The sequence below is a fragment of the Siniperca chuatsi genome, linkage group LG8 (genome assembly GCF_020085105.1).
Source record: "Siniperca chuatsi isolate FFG_IHB_CAS linkage group LG8, ASM2008510v1, whole genome shotgun sequence".
NCBI classification, from domain to species: domain Eukaryota; kingdom Metazoa; phylum Chordata; class Actinopteri; order Centrarchiformes; family Sinipercidae; genus Siniperca; species Siniperca chuatsi.
In genome coordinates, this window is record NC_058049.1 from 11,945,089 (window position 1) to 11,966,058 (window position 20,970).

Genomic DNA, 20,970 nt, shown 5'->3' on the forward strand with positions numbered 1-20,970 from the left:
ATTATTGTATTTTATTATACTTATTACTTATTATACTTACTTGCTTATTATATTATTGTATTATTATTACTGATGCATTAATGTATAAGGAGCATTTTAATGTTGTAGCTGGTTGAAATGGAGCTGATTTTAACTTTTTTATACACCTAGTGGAGTAGTTTACTACAGTGTTTTCCAGCCTGGGGGTGAGGACCCTGCAAGGGTGTTTTAGGATAAATCGGAGAGGTTGCGAGGTTATTAACAAGATAGGGAAGAAGAAAACACGTCTGCAACACAAAATTGTGTATATTTTTTCAAATTGTTCTCAAATCTTTGCTTTCTCCTTTGACCTTTACATGACTAAAATGAGTAGTTCTTTGGTTACTTTGTCATTTGCAAATGCCTTCATCATTTCAAGTGTTAATTGTTAAAAAAAAGGATCTGGGGTGAGGAGACCTCAAGCATGCGGTTATAATGAGAGTTTTTTAATAGGTTGCAACATAAAGTTTGTCTTCATCACAGTAAGAAAAGGCAGTGTAGACGTTTAAAATGCTAATAGCTGTCTCTTGTTGGATGGACAGGGTTTGGTTGATGCTTATGTCTGGCCAATATCATACTGCCATAGCATATATAAATACACATCATAAAAACATCATAGAAACCATCAAATTATCCAGGAAGCATCATATAGAAATCATAGAAAACAAGATAGATTCATTTCTTCATTTCATCCATGGTTCAATAGTATTTAATGTATAAATCCAGTAGCTTGTCCTGCCAATCAGTTTGTTTACAGTGTCTCCTCCTCTAGGGGATAGGGAAATCTTTTCAATACCCCAGGATTTCAGGGTGGAGGCCGATCCATGATTCACATTAACATAATGACATGTCACTGCATACTCAATATTCTGGGTGTGAATAGCTGTATTCTGCCTTATTAAAAAGCTCTTACTATAACTGTATGCTCCAGATCTCCTCACTCCAGATCCTGAACTACTCAAAGCTCATAGACACATGCAACCTGACGTGAAGGTTCATGAGTGGGTATTGCTTGTTTATAAAGCATCACAAACCATAAATGTTGGCGACAAGTGGTTTAAACAATGGAAATGTATCATATTTTAAGACCCTTATATGTTTCGTGTGTAAAATCTTAATATTCAAACTAGTAACTAAAGCTCTCAAATAAATGTAGTGGTGTAGAAGTATAAAGTAGCATAAAATGGAAATACACAAAAATTGTACTTAAGTACAGCACTTGTATAAATCTATCTTGTTTGCATCTTAGCAAGAAAGTTTTCCATGTTCACAAATAAAACTCTCTTCTTCTGGATTATAGCAATTTGTTTAGATTTGGCTTTTCTGCAACCACACAGTCACACTGGCTGAGTGTTAAAAATGCCTTGGTGAGGTATTGACGTTTTCTTCTGTTGTTCCCAGGCCGTGCTCCTCACCCAAGCTGCCCCATGCAGACACACACAGCAGGATTGAACATTATGCCAGCAGGTACGTGACTTACTGTGCTGTGCTATACATCAAATCATTACAACAAAGTCTCTCACTTTCCACTCTCCAAATCAACCTCCCTTCTTTATATTCACTCCACCCCTGCTTCCACCTCTTCCCCTCCCCTGCCTTGTCCGCTCCCTCACCCTTAAGTCTTCGCCACACACTGATTGAAGTATTGATTTGGCTGCGTTGTGCACTGTACTCCAGCCAGGGTAGAGACTGTACTGCCCAGCAGTTTCCCTCACACTAGCTCTCAACAAAAACACACGCTGTTGCACTTAAGCAGAGCAGTTTGTGGTTGTTGTGTGTGTGTGTGTGTGTGTGTGTGTGTGTGTGTGTATGTGTGTGTGGAGGTCAGCGGGGTTCAGCGCGCCTAGCGGCCTGTCACTTGCTAGGGCAGTGAGCCCATTGGTCACCTGGGAGCTGTTGGTGTGGATTAGTGTCTGTCTGACAGGTTATAAACAAGGCACAGCACTGGACTCCCACACTCCTGGCAGCTCTGCCCACAGTACTGCAGAGCTGGACACACACACCACTGAGCCTGCTGTGTGTGTGTGTGTGTTTGTGTGTGTGTGTGTGTGTGTGTGTGTGTGTGTGTGTGTATATGTGTGCTTGTAAGTGTGCCATTGTGTATTACTTCCCTGAGGCTCTTACACACAACTGCCTTTGACCCTGCCAAAACAGAGGGAACACACACCAACAAAAGAGCAGGCACAATTGTCCTCTTTACCCCTCTTATCTCTCCCTTTTTTCCCTTTCTCCTGTTTTCTGTTTGCCCTATTTTCTTTTTATTCTTATCTAGAATCCCTCTCTTCTATTGTCTCCCACCCATACATTTATTTCTTCCTCTTTTTCTATCTCTTGCTGTCTCTCTTCTAGCCCTTTCTTCTTCTCCACTCTTTAATATCTTTTCTGTTACATCCTCCTATGTTAATGCATTTGTTACTAATTACAGTACAGTTTGCTTCAAACAGCTCTTGAGTCACGTTGCTCACTCAGAAAAATCGTAACCAGCATAATACTGTAGCTGCCAATAGCCTTCACCAAAATAAACTAAAAGAAGAGAAATGGAAACTAATCTAATTTAGTCAAAATGAGACACATTCACAGAGAAGGTTTGTCGGCCTTCCTCGACCTGCTGAGAAAATGCCAGAAAAACTCCTGTAGTTGAATAGCAATAGCAATGTCCACTGTATCTATATAGTATCTTAGCAACTTTACTCATAGCAAGCCTCTCATCTTTTTGCATGTCAGGAAGCCATCTTTGTTTCTCAAGTGTCTTTTTTTCTACATACGAATGAATCAGTAAGGGCTTTTATTTGAGACAATAACCTATGATCATTGGGTTATGCTTTCAAATTGTGTCCCAAAATGGTAACACTCCTATTTATCTTTTATAAGCACTAAATAATCAATTGATAAATGGTTTATAATACATTATAACACACTATAATGTAGTTGTAAGCAGATATAAGGACAGTTAAAGTGTATTTATTTGTTAACAACTCGCAGCTCATATGAAGCATCTGTTACAGGTGTAGAAACTGCTAATAAATGCTTGACAAGATTGTGTTCTTATAATGATAAGTCTTCATGAATTCTGAACCCATTTATAAACCTTTTTAAAGTATTAAGGCTGGTGATATTTTATGTTTCTGTTATTGTCAACACATTCTGTGAAAGAGACCAGTACCTACCTTGTGACTTCTCCAGCCTGTCTGTGGCTCTCAGCCTCAAACTCATTCTTTACTATTGAAGATGTAAATCTTTAAAAATGGGTCATGAATATATACTTTCATTATTTACTAAAACAGCCGGGCACTGTCGCTTTTAGCAAGTGTTAGTCAATCAGAAGTAAACAGAGATTATAGAGGGGACATATTTTCAGCCACGGATCTGGTGAGCTGGTTATTATTATTAGTATTTTTGACAGCATGATTGTGTATCGGATTGACTCTAAATAAACTACAGCGCCCATATTCATTGTAATGAAGGAACATGTCACCCAGCGCAACGTGTGGCTCACTGATGTGTTTTTAATAGTTTTGGACAACAATGGAGCTCTGTGGCACATAGGCATGTATAAGCTGAATCAGGCTTTGCTAGACAACACTTGTTATTAGGAGCCATTCAGTGCTGGTTTTGGTCTTTTCATGTGATTTGTTGACAATAAATAAAAAATAGAACATCACCAGACTTATCCTTTAAAGCTGCTTGTGAATGAGTGAATGATTTGTACATGTTTGTGAAGAGTTAATACATGCTTTGTAACACACTGGTCTAGTTACATATCTTCACACATGATTATAGCTCTCTTATACTCTGTTATCAAGAATTCATTAACTGTGTTGGATGTTTCATAGGAGGAGTTACAGACACATTAATGAAACTTTAAAATGTCCTTACATTTGCTTACAACTACATTATAGTGTGTTCCGGTTTGTTATAAACCATTTACTCAGTGTTTATATACTGCTAATAGATAGAGGGGGTAAAGTATAGTTTTTATAGGTATACAATAACAGAAACACCTGTACAATTCCATGTAATAGCCCTTTAATAAATGGCATTGCTGTGAAGCTCATTAAGTTAAATATTTACTGAGACAAAATATATTTTTTATTTTGATTAAATTCAATGGTAGTTTTTGAGACCTCTGTTAGCCGTGTTTAATCGGACTACATTCTATTGGGGGCTGCCACTGATCACAGGGTTGGTGGTTCGATCCATGGTTTCCTCATGTCAACATGTCAATACTGCTCCCAGTGGTTAGGCCAGCGCCTGGCATTGTGGTCTGGCAAAAGACAGGCAAAAAGATAAGAGGCATTGCTTTTATTTCTTGCGCTTTTATCCAAAATGCATTTACTGTGTATATTGTACTGTATTTTTGTTATTTTGTCCCCCTTCGATTGACCAGTATCACTTTCATCCAGTGTGCCATAAATACATTATACTGGCTAAAATGAATGAGTATCGGCATTTGCAGATTTAGTCACAATGAAAAAAAGTGAAGTAAAAGCACACTGATCTGAGCACCATCATAATAGGAGTAGACAGTCCTTATTATAGGAATGTTGAGTATTTTATCTGTACTCCGGCAGCATGCAGAATTGACTTCAATCGTCTTTTCATTTATTTATTTCTCCCTTTCTTTCTTTCTGTCTTTCTTTCTTTCTTTCTTTCTCTCTCTCTCTCTCTCTCTCTCTCTCTCTCTCTCTCTCTCTCTCTCTCTCTCTCTCTCTCTCTCTCCCATCTCTCTACCTATCAGTTAATATAGGATATAAAGACAGAAATCACATTTCTTATTTGAATTCATTCACTGCATAAATTGTAACTCACCGCTCACTTTGAACACTAATAGAAAGTCAATCTGATATAAAAACAGTGGATGTCATCACTGGCAGGTCAATGTCTGAAATTCTTCCCCTTGGGATGACATATTAGACAGGTGTGTGTAGGCGTGTGTGTGTGTGTTTGTGTCAAAGTGCCCTTCAGCCAGTGAGGGATATACGTGTTAATCTATGGCAATAATGTAGTCTCCAGTCATCTCAAGGGAGATAAAGTATTTGATGTTTGGGGTTAGGAAAGCCAGATTCGTAGGCATGTCAAACACAGAGACAGCCTCTTTCTCTTTCTTCTTCTATCCCCCCCCCCCACATATCGATGCAGGAGTAGAGTTCATTCCTTTCATCATCAGCGCTGCTTCGACATCTTGGATGAGAGGAAGATAATAAAAAACCTCTTAGAACTCTGTTAGGATTTCTCCTCTCTTACCCCCGCTCTCTCTCCCATTTCTCATTTCCTCTCACATCTATTTACATTCATACAAGAAGCTTAACACACATGTATGCACAAGACACTCACACACATACACCCATACTACTATTTCCCATTACTTTCTGCCCTTTCCTTTCTCATTTGCTGTTGTCCCTGACTGCGACCCCAGGTTTGTGGAGGCTTTCTGATGAATAGTGTCGCAAATTGAATTACGAGCGGTCAGGTTCAGAGGCCAGGGCTCCTGCAATAGGACGGAAAATCCTAAATTTCTCAGTGTTATGGACTCATTGGACACTGGAGAGAAATAGGATATAATGTGGATGTCCCTGACAGCCTCTACATCACTCACCCCTCCTCCTCCCTCACTCCTTCAGCTGACGACATCCTGCGAAAGATGATGCAGCATGGGGTGTGTCGTGTGTGTTTGCTGCAGTGTAGATTCAAGACTAGCTTTCATGTGGCACATGTGTATGTATGTATAGGGGCAGCCACAAGGCTCCTAGCACATTGTCATCAGTGGGTTGGTTCTCTGTGCTGGTTAATTACCTCACTTGAAAGAGAAACCCACCCTTTGGTTGTCTAACACGGTTATATATCATTAACATGTGATTTTCAGTGGACTGCAGCAGTTTGTGATGAATTAACTTTGTGGTATACCCACTTTCACACAACCTGTGGTGATAGTGATGGAGGGTGAAAGTTGTTCAGTCCAGAAAAAGCACAAGTATTGTTAAAACATGGCTACACAAAGAAAACACTTGTAATAAGTGTTGTAAACAGTGTTTTACTATGTTAAAAAAGGCAAGTCTCCAGACTGGGGCCTATTATATTAATAGATTTTTGGTATATTAACCATGAAAAACCAAAATTTGCAGCTGCACACCCAAATGAGCGAGTTGCAAACAACTGAGTAAGATGCCAACTCCAATAGAAGAGAAGTAGTTGCACACTGTAAGAGAAATTAAGAGGCTATACTAAATAATTTAACAACATTTAACAACAAGATTAGTTTGAGTGTGTGACTACTTTTGTTTATTTGAGCTAGTATATTAGCCATAACATACACTTTAATATGAATTAGCCAAAATATGCACTTTAATATACAGCGTAATATCTAAATGTTGGATCTATCCAGTTTCTCTTGTTTTTCATTATTTTTTATTTAGTAAATGGACTGCATTTACATAGCGCTTTTGTCCAAGGTGCTCACACACCAATAGCAGTGAGCTATCATGCAAGGCACTGTCCTAACTATTTGGAGCAATTGGAGTTCACTGTCTCACTAAAGGACACTGAGCCGCCCAGACCATTTGCCATTTTTTATTTAAACACACGCAATAATTTTTACACAGTGATGTGGTTTTTCCAGCTGTGATTAACGCCATCAAACCTTAAAGAGTATAGGCACCATGTATTTTTAACACACTTAACAACATTTTTCCCTACTGCAGCATTTTTTATTTGTTATAGCAGTGAAACAGCTTACAGTGCAGCTGTCCACTGACAGTCAGCAGGTCATGCAGAACTAGAAGCGCTGTCCTTGGTCCTGAAAAGCCACAGAGCAGCTCACTTGCTTCTTCCTCACACTCACACACACAGTTGCTGTCCGTGGTGCTCGACAACAGCACATTTCTGAAAGACTTTTTTTATTGCCTGCATGCTGGTAGACAGTGGATGGCATTTTATCAGAATTTTACTCTCCTTCTTTGTGAACACTTTTATAGCTCATACTCTATGGAATTTCTGCCGCTCTGCAGTCTTGTCAGCCAGATGTTTGTGGACAGCTCGCTATTCAGTTGCAGTCCATAATACTAAAAGGCCACAGGTTTTATTCACACTACTTAAAAGCTAAACTGTACTGATTGTTTGTTTTATCTTGTGTTTGAGGAGGCACATTTCCCCAGTGTGTGATAATATCAATGTGCTGCTTTTTCCTACATTTGCTCTGACTCATCCACTGTCCTGTATTTCTATTTTTTTGTGTGTAAATATGTGTGTGTGTTTGTGTCACATGCTTTCCTTGGTGTGTGTGTGTGTGTGTGTGTGTGTGTGTGTGTGTGTGTGTGTATATATATATACACACATATTTATATATATAGGTTGGCAGAAATGGAGAGCCAAAATTGTTCATTCTTCACGGATAGCCTGTCTCCTGATGAAAGTCTGTGAGTATGCCGCCACCCCATACTACAAATCCCCTCATTACAACCACAGCCGTACACGGGGATTATCTGTGTGTTTTGTGTGTACAGTCTTTCCTCTTGATACATTTATTGTCTCTGTGTTTACTTGAGTGCTCAGGCTTGTGCATATATGTTCAACGGTTAGGGAAAGATTGGGTAATCACGTAAATAATCAGCCACATAATGAAAATGACCCACAGCGAGCAGCGTGCACACAGTCGCCCTTCATCATGCACATGCCTGCTGTGATTGAAGTCTTTGGCTGTGGGTAGATACACAAAGCCCCAGCTGAGTAGAGAGAGGCATGTGTGTGTGTTTGTAGAAGCTGGCTGAGTGGCGGGGCAATGGCAAGGTTACAGCAGTGAGAGGAATAGAGATGTTTGATGTGAATTAGGCAGCAAATAAGGTGAGTCCTTATTGTGGAAAGTTGAGAAAGTAAGTGCCAGGTGGAAAGACTGGTTTGGGTTGTTTGAGATCATGTAATTGTGTGTGTCCATGTCATTTTTGTTTATCTGTGTGGGCTGTCGACCGTTTCCTCCTTCTCTGAGATGGTCCTCCTTTTTTATCGCTCTTTAAAGTCAAGGTTGCATGCCCAGCAGCTCTGTGCAAAGTATTGTCTGGTCTTTTAGGGCTCCAGGTGTGTGTGGTTATTGTGAAGTGTGCTCATTATTCCTTTCAAACGTGTTTTATGTGTGTGTGTGCTCTGAGAGAAGGCTGTGACTGACACCACATTAGAAGCTAGATTTAGGCTTACACAAAGCTACACTACTTTTCAGCAGCACTTTCTACTACTGACATCTGTGCTTCTTAAGCCTGCTCCCAGTGTCTTTGTTGCCATATGCATGGATCTAGATTGTTGCTTGGATGGAGCTTTGTCACAAAAATGTGTATATATCAGTGCATGTACGTATAGTATTTGCGTCTGTGTCTGTCTATAATTCCATGCCTGAGAGTGTGTTTGTATGCATGACACTTCACTTCTACCCCTTATGTGTAGCTGTGTTGTTTTCGGCTCTTGTGCTCTTGTATTGTGTTGTTCTTATTCTGCAAACCCATCCTTCTGTCTGTCAGAGCCTCTCCTGAGTTTTTCCTGCTGCATGGCTCTGTACATGCTGCTGTGCTATCTGTGCCCCCAGCTGGTGTTTGGCTGGCATCATACTGTTTTCTGTCCTGAACCATGCTGCCTTTATGTGCGGCCTCCACCTGTGTTGTTCTGAGTTCACTGTTCCTGCTTATTGCCAGGTAGTGGACAAGAAAGTAATTGAACCCTTAGATGCATATGTCAGTGGAACCTTCAATCTTCCATAAGTGGGTGAATCAGTGTTTTTTGTTAATGATAAATAGATGCTATGTTCATTCACAATAATTGTTAAAATTCCACACCAACATTATTTAAAGTTTGTAATATTCGCATAATTATTAAACTTGCAAATACAACCACAATAACAAAATCAAAATGTAAATGTTATGTAAAACAACTTTCAATATTCATATAAATTTGTCTGAGGTAGAAATATATAGGTAACACATCAAATGTAAAATTGTCTGAAATTTGCATAATTTTTGACCCACTTATGGAAAATTGGGATAATAATTCAAAAACTTGATTTTCTTAAAGTAAAAGAGGTAAATAAAAAGATTGAATGGGGTGAAATCAGAAACAAATGTTTTTGGGAATACCAAATAAAATGCTGAAATATTTTGTCATAACAAATTGGTTTCATTGGTTCATTGTTGAGCCACCAGTGCATCTAAGGTTAAGTGGAACCTACTATATGAACCTACTATATAACAGAGGTGTTCTGCAACTAAAGTGAATCTGGCCATCTCTAGACATAACCAGTCTCCTTGAACTGGGTCTATAAATATCTCTGTGATGTATAATTTGGCATTACAATGCAAAGCCAATGACTTGCTTTTAACTTTGGCTCAATAAAGTAGTTTTACTTTGTAGCCCAAAGCATTATTGCAACATTTAAATAGACAAACAGCTGTCTTTCCATTAAAGTAATTGCCAAACATGCATTTATTGTTTTACAGCCGTAGGTCTACTGTCATAGATCTGCACATTAGGTTTTCTGTTCCATTGTCAATAAAGTGTTTATTATTTGAGCAATATATTGTGATCCAGATCCACCTACCATTTTTAATAAATGTGAGTGGGTTTTTAATGGTGTGGTGAGCCAAGTTTATTACAGAACTTTTATATTTGGACTGTGAACTTGGCACAGGGCCTTTGTCATAGTGTCCCTTTTCATTCTGTCTGGTCTTGTTGCATTGCATCTCGTCCTGTAATACCTTTCCTCGTCCTGCTTGCCTTGCCTTGCTTTGGCCTGTCTGCTCTCCCATGCTGTCCTTGGCTCTGCTTTGTGCTGCTGGTGGCCGTGTGCTGGTGGCTCAGTGTGCTGTCTCCTGTGTGGGGGACTCAGGGATGAAGATCAGTACCTCCTGCGTCACTCCAGCCCAGCCCTGGACCATGAGTCACCCTGCGGACAGCACATGCTGCTGGCCCACCTGGAGCACCAGGACAAGGAGCAGCTCCAATGCACCCTGGCTCGCCTGGAGAATGAGAACAGGTTTGTAGCCAGGAAAAAAAAACGTGTTTTTGGACGTGGTGCATTGAGTCTGGAGCTAGGTTCCTTTCTTGATTTGTTTGGGTGGTGGAGGCATTACTGCAGGTTTGTTTTCACACACAGTAAAACTGTCCTTCTGAACCAGAGTGATTGCATGTATTGTTGTACGTCAGCAGAGTATTCCAAGTCCATCACATCCGTAAAACTTGCTATTTTTGTAACGTTGAGAACTGTGCTGAATTTGATTTGATTCTAAATTTGAATTAGGTTTAGATTAAGGAAGGCATGTTGCAGAACCGTAAAAGTTTGGTTTAGAGAGTGGTTTTCATCAGTAAAGCTGCCCAGAAGCATAATAACACAAATTTGTGTGTGTTAATCTTGAGGCAGTACTCTCTTTTCGGTGTGTCTGCTGTCATTTGCAGACTTTCGACAGAAAGTAAACACTTTCACACTCTAAATCCTATTGAACAGCTGTAAGAAAACATTTTCTGTAAAATAATGTGGTGATAACATGGAAACATTTGTAAATCAACATTCAGTTTGATGTTGGTGTCCTGCAGAAGGGACAGGAAGAGTCCATTATGGATAGACTGGTGTGATAAGTGTAAAGCATCTCTGACACACATTAGTTTAGAAGCTAATGCCTGAATTGAATGTATTGTGTCCTAGTAGCTAAGAGGCTCAGGCATTTTCCATAAATGACGCAAATTCAATTCCTCTTAATTGGTTACCAGAGGCAACCTTTATGCGAATGATTTATATGAATAATTTTCTCTTGTCTTCAATTCGGTTGTGACCTTTCCATACACACACACACACACACACACACACACACACACACACACAGCGACATACACACATACACTTTGCCCTTTGGGTGTCTGAAACCTTGACCCAGTTCAGTTTTTCTACAAAGTATGCCTCCTGTTATGACACTGCAGTGTGCGCAGTTGTCTTTATTTATGACTGTAGTTGCTGCTGTTGCTTAGTTTATAGCCTCTGCTGTGGCTTTCATGTGGCTCATACCTGAACAATAAATCAATACCAGAATCAAACACCTTTAACCCTAATCTTCTTTTTGGGGGTTCATGTCCTCTTTAAAGGAGCTGTATGTGACATTCACTGCCACCAGATCTCACACTAGAGCATCAGCATCTCAGACCAAAACAAATGGGCACTACGGCCCACCAGACTCCATTGAGAAAAACAGTAATTCGCAGATCATCGTAAAATTTCATTCAAACTGGACAGAAACAAAATAAAACTCACCAAAACTGTCTTTGTTAGTCTTTCTATTTTGCTACAGAAAATTACACATTACTTCATTTTGGGGTCTCAGATACCCCAGCTGTAAAATATGGTTAAATATAGTAGATTTTCATCTGCTCTATATCTGTGATTGATGTTGACAGGACATTTGACGCAGCACCACCCCTCCCAAATCCCAAATACGTTTTTTAGATTTCTGTTATTGGAGTTTTATAACAGTTTGTTCATAAGAGGTCTAACAGGAAGTTTGACTTCTCTGGGATCTAATTGACCAAAAACATTAGAAAAGTCATTATGTAGGATAGCATATCAAACACTTCTTAATCTATGAATGGCTTTTTAGTAAACAAAAGAAACATTTTTTCATGCATAGCCCATATAACTTAATATTTCCTTAATTGGTGTAATAACAGTGCTTTATGGAAATGTCCATATTTTGTTACCTTAATCAAAGTCCAGTTTGTGTCCAAGGAAAGGGTTACCAGTTGAATACTTTTCTACATATTCGGTTTTAACAAGGTCAGAAGAAAAGAAAAATGTGTTAATTTTGCAGTTATTATTAATATTTTTACACATACAACAGTGGAGTCTGTGGGACCCCAAACAATGAGCAAGTAAAGCCAATGTCAACAAAATAGAGGGGTTGATCCACTGCACTGGATATTTAGGAGTGATGAAACTGTGTGTATATGTGCAGTTTTTGTTTGTCCCAAACAGAAGATTATTACTAATTCAGCACTTAAATAGACCAGCATGATTTTTAAGCACCCAAATAAATTAAAACACTTTTAGTAATGCTTCAGAGCACAGCGCAGCATCAGTTAATGGCCTAAGCAACACACACATAAGAGATAGAAGACACTGATTTATTGCAGCTTATGTTCAAAATGAAGATGATTGCTCTCCACATGGTAAGATATCAACAATACATTAGCCCCTTGCTGCACTGTTTTTATGTGTTAGTCTTTAAGAATGTGGTGAAATTATTCTAATTATATAACTCACAAACATGTCAGATGGTTATGTGTAGGCGTATTTCTGTGTCGGTCAGGTGGAAACTGGATAAATACCTTGAGTTGTGTGTGTGTGTGTGTGTGTGTTGTATGCTTCACCAACATGTGGGCCTGAATGTTTTCCCTTCATTTGTCCTCCACCATGGCTCCTCAGGGTGCTACAGGGCGAGTACAGGAGGCTCAAGTGGAAGCACGAGGAGGCGGCATCAGTTCCCATGCTGACTGAGGCTGGAGAGGGCGGTCCAGGTTCACCCACAGCAGAAGGGCAGCAGGATGAGGAGCTCCTAGCCGAGGCACGGGTCCTCCGGCAACACAAGACACGCCTGGAGACCCGAATGCAGATCCTGGAGGACCACAACAAACAGCTGGAGTCCCAGCTCCACAGGCTCAGGGAGCTACTGCTACAGGTACACCTCTGTGGGAGGCATGGTGGTGGGGCATCATGGAGAGAGTTGAGCAGTAGTGTAAATACATTTACTAAAGTACTGTCCTTAAGTACAGTTTTGAGGTACTTGCAATTTCTACTTCTAATCCACTGCATTTCAGAGGGAAATATTGTACTTTTTACTCCACTACATTTATTTGACAGCTATAGTCAACACACAAAACATGTGATCATCCTCTAAATTATAATAATTTTGGTAACACTTTATTTTATTTCAATATTAGTAATAGTATTATTTTGTCATTCAATGTGTATTGATTTTGTTGGGCAATCAATCAACAAAACAAGAAATTCACATTGCCCAGGAACACCAAATCCCCTCCCATACCCCATCCCTTTCTGTGCATGGGACGTAAAAGAAGAAGTACAGGTTTTAGAATAATACATCTACAAAACATGTTCATTCACATTGATGTATCAAAAGAGCAACTAAAAAGCAATTTGGTTATTTTTAATTAGGAAGTCACAGTATTCTATCTTCCCATGAACCAACAGTGGTAGAAGTGGCTGTTTTATCTGAGCAGCTGATAGTTTGTGAAATATAGCTTCCAGAATAAATTTTATGGCAATATCCAAAGTTGAGCAATAAGCTTCTTGGCTGCTCACACACCACTCAGCCATATCTTATGTGCCTTTTCTGGGAGTAGCAATTCTGAGGGGTCATTAAGGGGGTGAAGGGATGGATCCATTGGAATAGTTTTATTTGTCAAGGCGCAGATGATGTGTACAGTTTCCTGCCAAAAGGAGTGTACTGTTGGGCAAATCCATACCATGAAGGTGCCTAGTGTTCTAAGTGGACAAGATGAACAATAAGGGTGGGAAGATAAACCCATGAGATGTCTTAATCAGGTTGTCATATAAGCTCTATGACAAAACTTAACATGAATGAATTGATGACTGGGGTTACGTGGGGCCTTGACAGTGTCTGTCCAAACCTTGTCCTAATTTATCTTTCTGTTAATTTGAGACATATATTCCTCCCAGTCTTTCATTCCTGGAATTGAAACTGTAGAGTATGACATAAATTTAGAGTACATAAAAGACAGGTATTGGTATTTTTAAGTAGAGCATCTTTAAGTAGGCATTAACTTCAGTACCACTGAAGTTCTCTTTTGTGGGGTACCTCAGGGGTCTATTCTGGATCCCCCTCACACATACTTCCCCAGGGGAAAATCATGTGTAGATATAATATAGATTTTTACTGCTACGCGAACGATACGCAAATGTTTGTCCCGATAAATCCTGGTATCACTCATGTACCCTTTATTATGCCCTGCCTTGCTGAAATTAAGAATTGGAAGTCCAAAAATGTCCTGCAATTGAATGACTCCAAATCAAGCATTAGCAGAAATATAACTCTCATGTCTAGTCTGGGTGCCTTGTCTAATAATGTCAAAAAAGAGGCCATAAACTAGGTGTAATGCTTGACTCAGAGTTGTCTTTTGATGCTCAGTTGGCTAAAGTGGTGCAGTACTGCTTTGTCCAACTGAGACATTTAACCAAGATTAGGCTGTTCCTTTCATTTGCAGATCCAGAGAAGGTCATGCTTTTATCTCCTCCAGACTTGAATATTGCAACACACTTTATTCTGGTCGAAGCAGGCAAAACATCTAAAGACTGCAACTTGTACAAAAATGTGACTACCAGGGTTTTAACACGTTCTAAGAGAAGCAACCATATCAAGAACAAATCCTTGCTGCTGTTTACTGGTTACCTGTGAGTTTCAAATAGATTTTAAGCTTTTACTGCCCATTTTTAAAGCCTTACATGGTCAGACTCCTGCCTATATCTGTGATCTGCTAATTCCCTATGAGCCTGATCGCTGCTTGAGATCCTCCAGCAAGGTCCTACTAATGGTTCCAAAATCTCGACTTATTACTTAAAGTGTCCGGGCCCCTCAGCTGTGGACCTCCCTGCTTGGGATCTCAGTATCCTCCCTTTAAATCTCTTCTTAAAACTCACTTTTATCTTAAGGCTTTTCTTAACTAATAGTATTTGTTGTAATTGTTTAAATAATTTAATTCTTGTGAGAATTCTTTAATTTCTGTTATGTTTTGAATTTTATTTACTTTTATTCTTTGTTTTTACTGTAAAGCACTTTGTAACTTTAAACACTGAAGGTCACATGTTTGATCCCTACAGTGACCAGTGTGTCCACAGCATCCGCTCTATTAGGGGACTCTGGTTAACTACATCAGCTGTATTTTTAACATGTAACTGAACTGTAGCTGCAGTTTGAGTAAGGGGCACAGACAGACACATTGAAGTTCAATGGTTTTAAACATTTGTATGCATCACAGTGCATGCATCAGCTAGCACAGTACATTCATTCTTAAAGTGCAAAAAGGCAAAGAAGGTACATGTTAAAAATATGTAAAATGACAACTGTAAAAATGTAAAATTTGAACTTTGAAGATATGACATTGCAAGATGGAAATACCAGTAGTGGGAGTGCAAAAAGTACAGTATAGAAAGAGTTAAGAAAGGGGATAAGCCTTAAGACACTCTTGAGCGTAATATAAAAGGATTTACTGCAGTCTAAAGGATAGATTTGAGAAAAAGATGGATAGGAGAGTGGGGGCTGATACACACAGTTACTGGGTTACTATAAGCAAGTGTAAAATGTTAGCAGTGGGAGCTCAGAAGCAACATGACATGATGCTTCTTCTTCAGGTCAAAGACTTGGAAATTGAGACTGAAGAGAAAAGAGTGTGTGGCAGAGTAGGGCGAGGTACACATTTCCTGGGTAAAAAAAAATTCAATTCCTTTTCTCCCAGGACCAATATCACAGTTTCATGTTCTCAAAAAATAAAATGAGTAAAATCCGCCTTTGTAGTCTGTGGAAGTGTATGTATGAATTCCTCCCAGTCTCTGCAGACACCCCAGTTTCACTGCAACTACTGAACTTATTCACCTCTTGAGTATTGCTACAGTGTTGCTAAAAACAATACAAAAGATGGTGGGTTGCATATATGTGGTATTTAGGAGTATCCCCAAGAGTTACATTATGCATCTTTGATTGTGATTTAATACCTTCCCCCACCTCTGTCAGTGTGTATCTGTCTATCAAAGCACAAATCACAGTAACCTGATAGTCTTGTGTAACAGCTGTTGGGCAAAATTGGCTTTTTAAAAATATTTCTGCTAAGAGATGCCAGGCGAGGACTGTTGGCTGAGTGCCATTAACTATCACATTCATTACTATGTGAAGGCTAAATGACTCTGTAGCCTGAAACATGATGGATATGAGCAATTATTTGGATTGAATGATAATCAGTCTTTCCTAAAAACAGCCCAAAGATGATTCGGAGGCCAACGGGTCAGAACCGTCAACCCTGTCTTCTCCTGTGTCTGGAGGGGGCCACCACGGGGAGCCGGCCAGCAGAGAGACCACTGACACTGAAGCAGCAGGTCAGTGACGTGTAGCCAGGCTCAGATGTGGGCTTGACACATGCACACACTTTGAATGTGAAACCATGCATCCTCAACCACCCATCCCACCCTTAACCATTCATAAAGGTATAACAATTTGTGTGTGTGTGTGTCAGGAGATGATATGGAGCACGAACAGGATACGGTGCTGCAGCTCCAGGAGGTCATCGAGCAGCTGAGAAACGTCTTCCCTTCAGAACCGGGTATGTTCGTCTTGGCTGCACAGATCGTAGCAGCCGTAGCGCGCCACGCTTCACAGACGGACTCTTTGCTCCTCCATCACCCGCGGGAGAGTGAGAGATGGAGAGGAGAGCAAATATGAACTGCTGTGGGTCGATAGTTGGGGGGAGGGACAGGGAGATTAAATGGCAGAGAGGAGGAGTAAGATAAACAGAGACAGTAGTACAGAGAAAGAAAGAGAGTGTCAGTGTCACACACTTTGCAAACAGTCCCGTCGCATTTAAAACGTAATTTGCTGGGCAGTCCAAAGCCTGTAACTTGAACAAAGAAAGGGATTATCATAATTATAGCCTTCTTAGTTATAGCCAAGAAAATTTTCTCAGTCTTGTGCATGTGTTCCCAAAATTATAAAAGCTTTTCCTTTTTTTCTCTTCTTCTATTTCCTAATTTCAGGCACCACCTCACACATCTAACCCCGAGTGGGCCTGGAGGAGCAGAGTGAAAGCCTGAAAGTACGCCTGTTGGCAGAGGGAGGAGCTCCATACGGCTGAGGTCAGGCCACAATACATCAGGCCCTGTGACCACTGCAGCAGCTATGATACCCAGAGCTAACCCTCCTCTTGAACTCTGTGCACTAAAAGCCTTTTTCATGCAAACTGCTAAAGGCTTGTGCTGATGTCCGTTTGGCCAGGCTGTGCTTTGTAACTTCAGGCACAGCCTGACACCATGTTAACGAGCCAAAGGAAACTAACGTTAGCAGCAGGTCAGGGAGAGACTAAAGTAAAGGAAAAGTGCCAGCCAAGACACTGTGCTTACCAGTATCTGTGTAGTCGTTCGGAGGTGTGAAGCTTTATATCAGTCCACAGCACAAATTGGACCTTCCATAAAAAGAACTTTAAAAAATGCAAAAAGGAATAAGACGAATATCCCCTTGTTTTGTCAGGATGCCTTTATCTTCAGTCTTTGTGGGGTTTTTTCTCCTTGAATGTGTTATCATGGTTGTTATTTTATTTTTTGAAGGGAGGCGGTGCGTTAAAGCTTGCTAGTGTAAACTAGATCAGGGCTGGGCTGACTGCATTTCATGTGGCTGCGTGGTACAGATTGTCAGGGAGATGACAGCACCCACAACGAGCTTATTTACTTGGTGAGAATGACACATCATCAGTTAAATCCATGATTTATTTAAGACAGCCAAAGTGCCCGCTAGCACAGCGCCTCTGTATGCACACAGTGTTCCTCTAATCCTCTAAAACTGCTTGTCGCTCTCATTGCTCGCCTCCCCTAAGTGAGCCCTTTATGCTCATACAGAACCACTTGCACTCACCGTATGTGCGCACACACATGCTGCTACATCCATACTCCCTATTTGCAATGCACTCTCTCATCGTGCACAAATACACAAATGGCTCCCTGCATTATCAATAACATGCTGTGCTACATCACTGAAAATACAGACTTTATACACTTCCATAAAAATGGAGATCCATTTCATCTCTTTGGCTGGCGGGATTCAGATAAACTCTCAGTTTTGAGCCAATTTATATTGTGACTGAAATTGGGTTTTGTTGAGGAAATGTCTGCCGATAAATATCAGCATGCAGACATCCGCTCTGGAATCTTAGTGTTCTCTGCTGCAGAGAAAGAGAAGGAAGAAGCTCCAGGCGATATTGCTGCCAGGCTGAAGCTCTCTCTCTCTCTGCTAGGCCAATTCCAGACACTACAGGGGGGACAAGGCAAGCCACCATAACGCAGTCCTACACTGACTTTATTCTTAATAATCCCCCCTCTCCATGTAGATTTGAAAAGAACAGTAGCTTGCCTCATTTTCCCTTGCTAATGCATACTTGATTGCTTTTAGATTTACAAAAAAACGAGTGGTTGAAACGACTTTGCCCTCATCGTATCAGGGTCAGAGGGTGCATTCTGTTCTAAACATAGCACAGTCAATTAATGCCTTAAAGCCAAACTGAATCCATATAAAACGTTAGTTAGTATTTATGGGCTTTTTTTTCTCCGTTATGTTTTACATTCAGGGAAAGAGGATACATCAAGCGTGCTTTTGTGTGTCCGTGTCTGTCAGTCCCTGGACAGGCCGGAGGTTAATTTGGAGTAACAGGAAAAATAGAAAAGTGTGCATCACAGCGCGTGAGCATCCATTCATTGAAACCAGCTAAATAGGGCTTTTATGGGTGAACCCATGATGCTGAGGGTGCTTGGAGGGACTAAAGATCTAAGAGACAAGAGAGGAAAGGTGGAAAAAAAACAATCCATTTATTGCTCGAGGGCTGGTGGGAGAGATCCACTTTGACGTGTCTGCCACAGCAAAATCTCCAGAAGCAAGACAAGAGATTGCCTGAAACAAGTGAGCTGTGGCTCTGTGTGTTTCTCGGCAATCATACGCCTCATTCTCACAGAAAAGACATATATATAGAGCTATACACAGTTAGGAATTCATCTTAATCCTTAAAACGACACTCTGACCTCACATACATGAGTTTGAAACTCATCTGCTGCATTCATTATGGGCTACCCCTCCAAGCACATAGTGCTCACATTTTGACACCATCCTCCTCAGCACTCGCTGCCTGTTAGTTTTAATACTGTTGCTAGGGAACTGTCCCCAAGGACGCAGTACCACAGGTTTGGAAAGGTGATGTGCCGTTCATAATACAAATGCTAATAGCCTTAAGGAAAGCAAGAGAGAGTGCCACTTCCCTCTTCTTCACTTCCACCTCCACTGAAGCATGACACTGTGTAGCTGCTGAAGATAATCATTATCGTCTGTTGAATCCATCTCAACACCAGCATTGCTTAAGAATTAGCAAAGCTCTCACAAGTCAGAAGAAAGAGAAGCCGCTCGGCTCGTGGGTGAAACAAAAAAAAGGCCCTGACAAGCAATGTTTATTCATAGACATTTATTTATTGTGTATTCACACATCTCATTACAGATTGATGATCACCCGGCATCCTCACACTGTTATCTCCATACTTTGGTATGTGGGTACACAAAATGATGTAACAGTGAGGCATTCCCCATAGGGATGCCTTTTTTAAAAGTGTTTATTGTAAGCCAATATAGAGGAGGAAAGCTGAAATAAATACACTAAGTGGTCACACAGCGAGTCTCATCTCTCTTTAACTGTGTGATCATCTGTGGTCTGACCCATGTTCAAATTTCTATACTGGTGGTAGCTCCCTATAATCCTCATATACACTAAAACATACCCTGGTCCCTGTGGTGTGACTGAAGCTGTGTGATTGAAGAAAAAAGGCTTAGAGGACACTGCTATCGCTCCCCAGACTTCTGTTACTGCATGTAGCCAGCCAACACGCTTACAGCTCCGATCATTACTCTCCTGTCTTTGTGTCACACCCTCCATGTTTACTATCATGCATCTAAGCTTGTAATAAGGACATGTGCGCTTGTATGTCACCTCTCACGTCAGGGCAATGAATCACCTAACCTCAAACAAGGTGTTAATAACACCAATACATATATACACACACTCATACCTTACTGGTGAACGGAGGTTTCTTTTTTTAAATCACCATTAATATACCTCATTAATCATTCAAATGTTTATTGTTTAATGGTTTTGATTTGATGTTACTGTCCCACACTCAAACACTTCTTGCTGTCTTTTCTCTGGAGTTTTTAATCTGTATAAAAAGTTTTCTGAAGAAAGGCTTTTTACTGTAATAACAAGTGGGTTACTGGCTGCTTTCTACTCTTTGTGTACAGAAATAAAAACTTTGTATTTGGCAAACTCCTTGTCTGCCTGTGCTTGTTTTATGTGCCTGCAGTTATCCCTTTGAGAACTGAATAATGAAACTTAAAGAATGGTGCCAAATGCGGCTGTTTATATTAATTTTTCTTCTTGTGTTTATAGTTGGATTTGTATGTGGCATAATCAATATTTCCTATTGAGACTTGAGGCTTGGCTGTTTATCACTTGTCTTTCCCCGTTTTACTTTCTGCATCCATATTGCTGTTCTTTCCCAGTTTTAGGGTCTATTTGTCTCTCCGCCCTCAGCTTCCCCTGCGCTCCTTCAGCTCTGCACAAGACAATTCCAACTTATTGCTCTATTCTGATTGAGACACACCATTTCCTAGCTTCCTGGTGGCTTTGTTCTCTTGGCTTGTTCTGCTTGGACCTGGTGCAGCACTTGTTTGGCATTTGACCTTCTTTCTGTCCTTATCGCTCACCAATCTCTTGCTCACTATATTATCTTTGCCTGTGCTGGTGGGCGCAGGATTGCTATCTTTATCTGTCGCTCGATTATCTGGTGCACCCTGCCCGTCCTCATGAACCACGACACTCTGCATATTTTCATCATCTAAGCCCTCTCCACTTCCTCTCCCACTCTCTAGCTCTTTATTACTCTGCTCTGCTTTCACATCTGGATTTTTCTCTGTTTCTGCGTCATCCACTCCTTCTGTCTCAGCAGGGGCGGGTTTCTCTGAGCTTTCCTTTTTTTCTATCTTACTGACTTCTGTCTTCTTATCTGCTTCAGTTTTTTCCTCAGTGGCTTTCTGTGAAAATTTGACGTTCTTCTTTCTTGCTGCACTCTTTTTCTTGCTTCCACCAGGCCCCCACTTCTCCTGCGTC

At 40.5% G+C, this 20,970-nt stretch overlaps 1 protein-coding gene across 2 annotated transcripts in view; it reads left to right on the forward strand.

Annotated features, from left to right (window-relative positions):
* drp2 (dystrophin related protein 2) overlaps positions 1 to 20,130 on the forward strand; it is a 76,141-nt gene extending 56,011 nt beyond the window's left edge. The window contains exons 18-24 of one of the 2 annotated variants that reach the window (XM_044204371.1): positions 1,420 to 1,485; positions 7,365 to 7,430; positions 9,878 to 10,024; positions 12,458 to 12,710; positions 16,042 to 16,159; positions 16,297 to 16,383; positions 16,814 to 20,130. In XM_044204371.1, the coding sequence (XP_044060306.1) occupies positions 1,420 to 1,485; positions 7,365 to 7,430; positions 9,878 to 10,024; positions 12,458 to 12,710; positions 16,042 to 16,159; positions 16,297 to 16,383; positions 16,814 to 16,833 (757 nt within the window). In that variant the 3' untranslated portion in view covers positions 16,834 to 20,130. The remainder of the gene's footprint in view (positions 1 to 1,419; positions 1,486 to 7,364; positions 7,431 to 9,877; positions 10,025 to 12,457; positions 12,711 to 16,041; positions 16,160 to 16,296; positions 16,384 to 16,813) is intronic. The other variant, XM_044204372.1, reaches the window with a different exon arrangement.
* Positions 20,131 to 20,970: the final 840 nt, after the last annotated feature.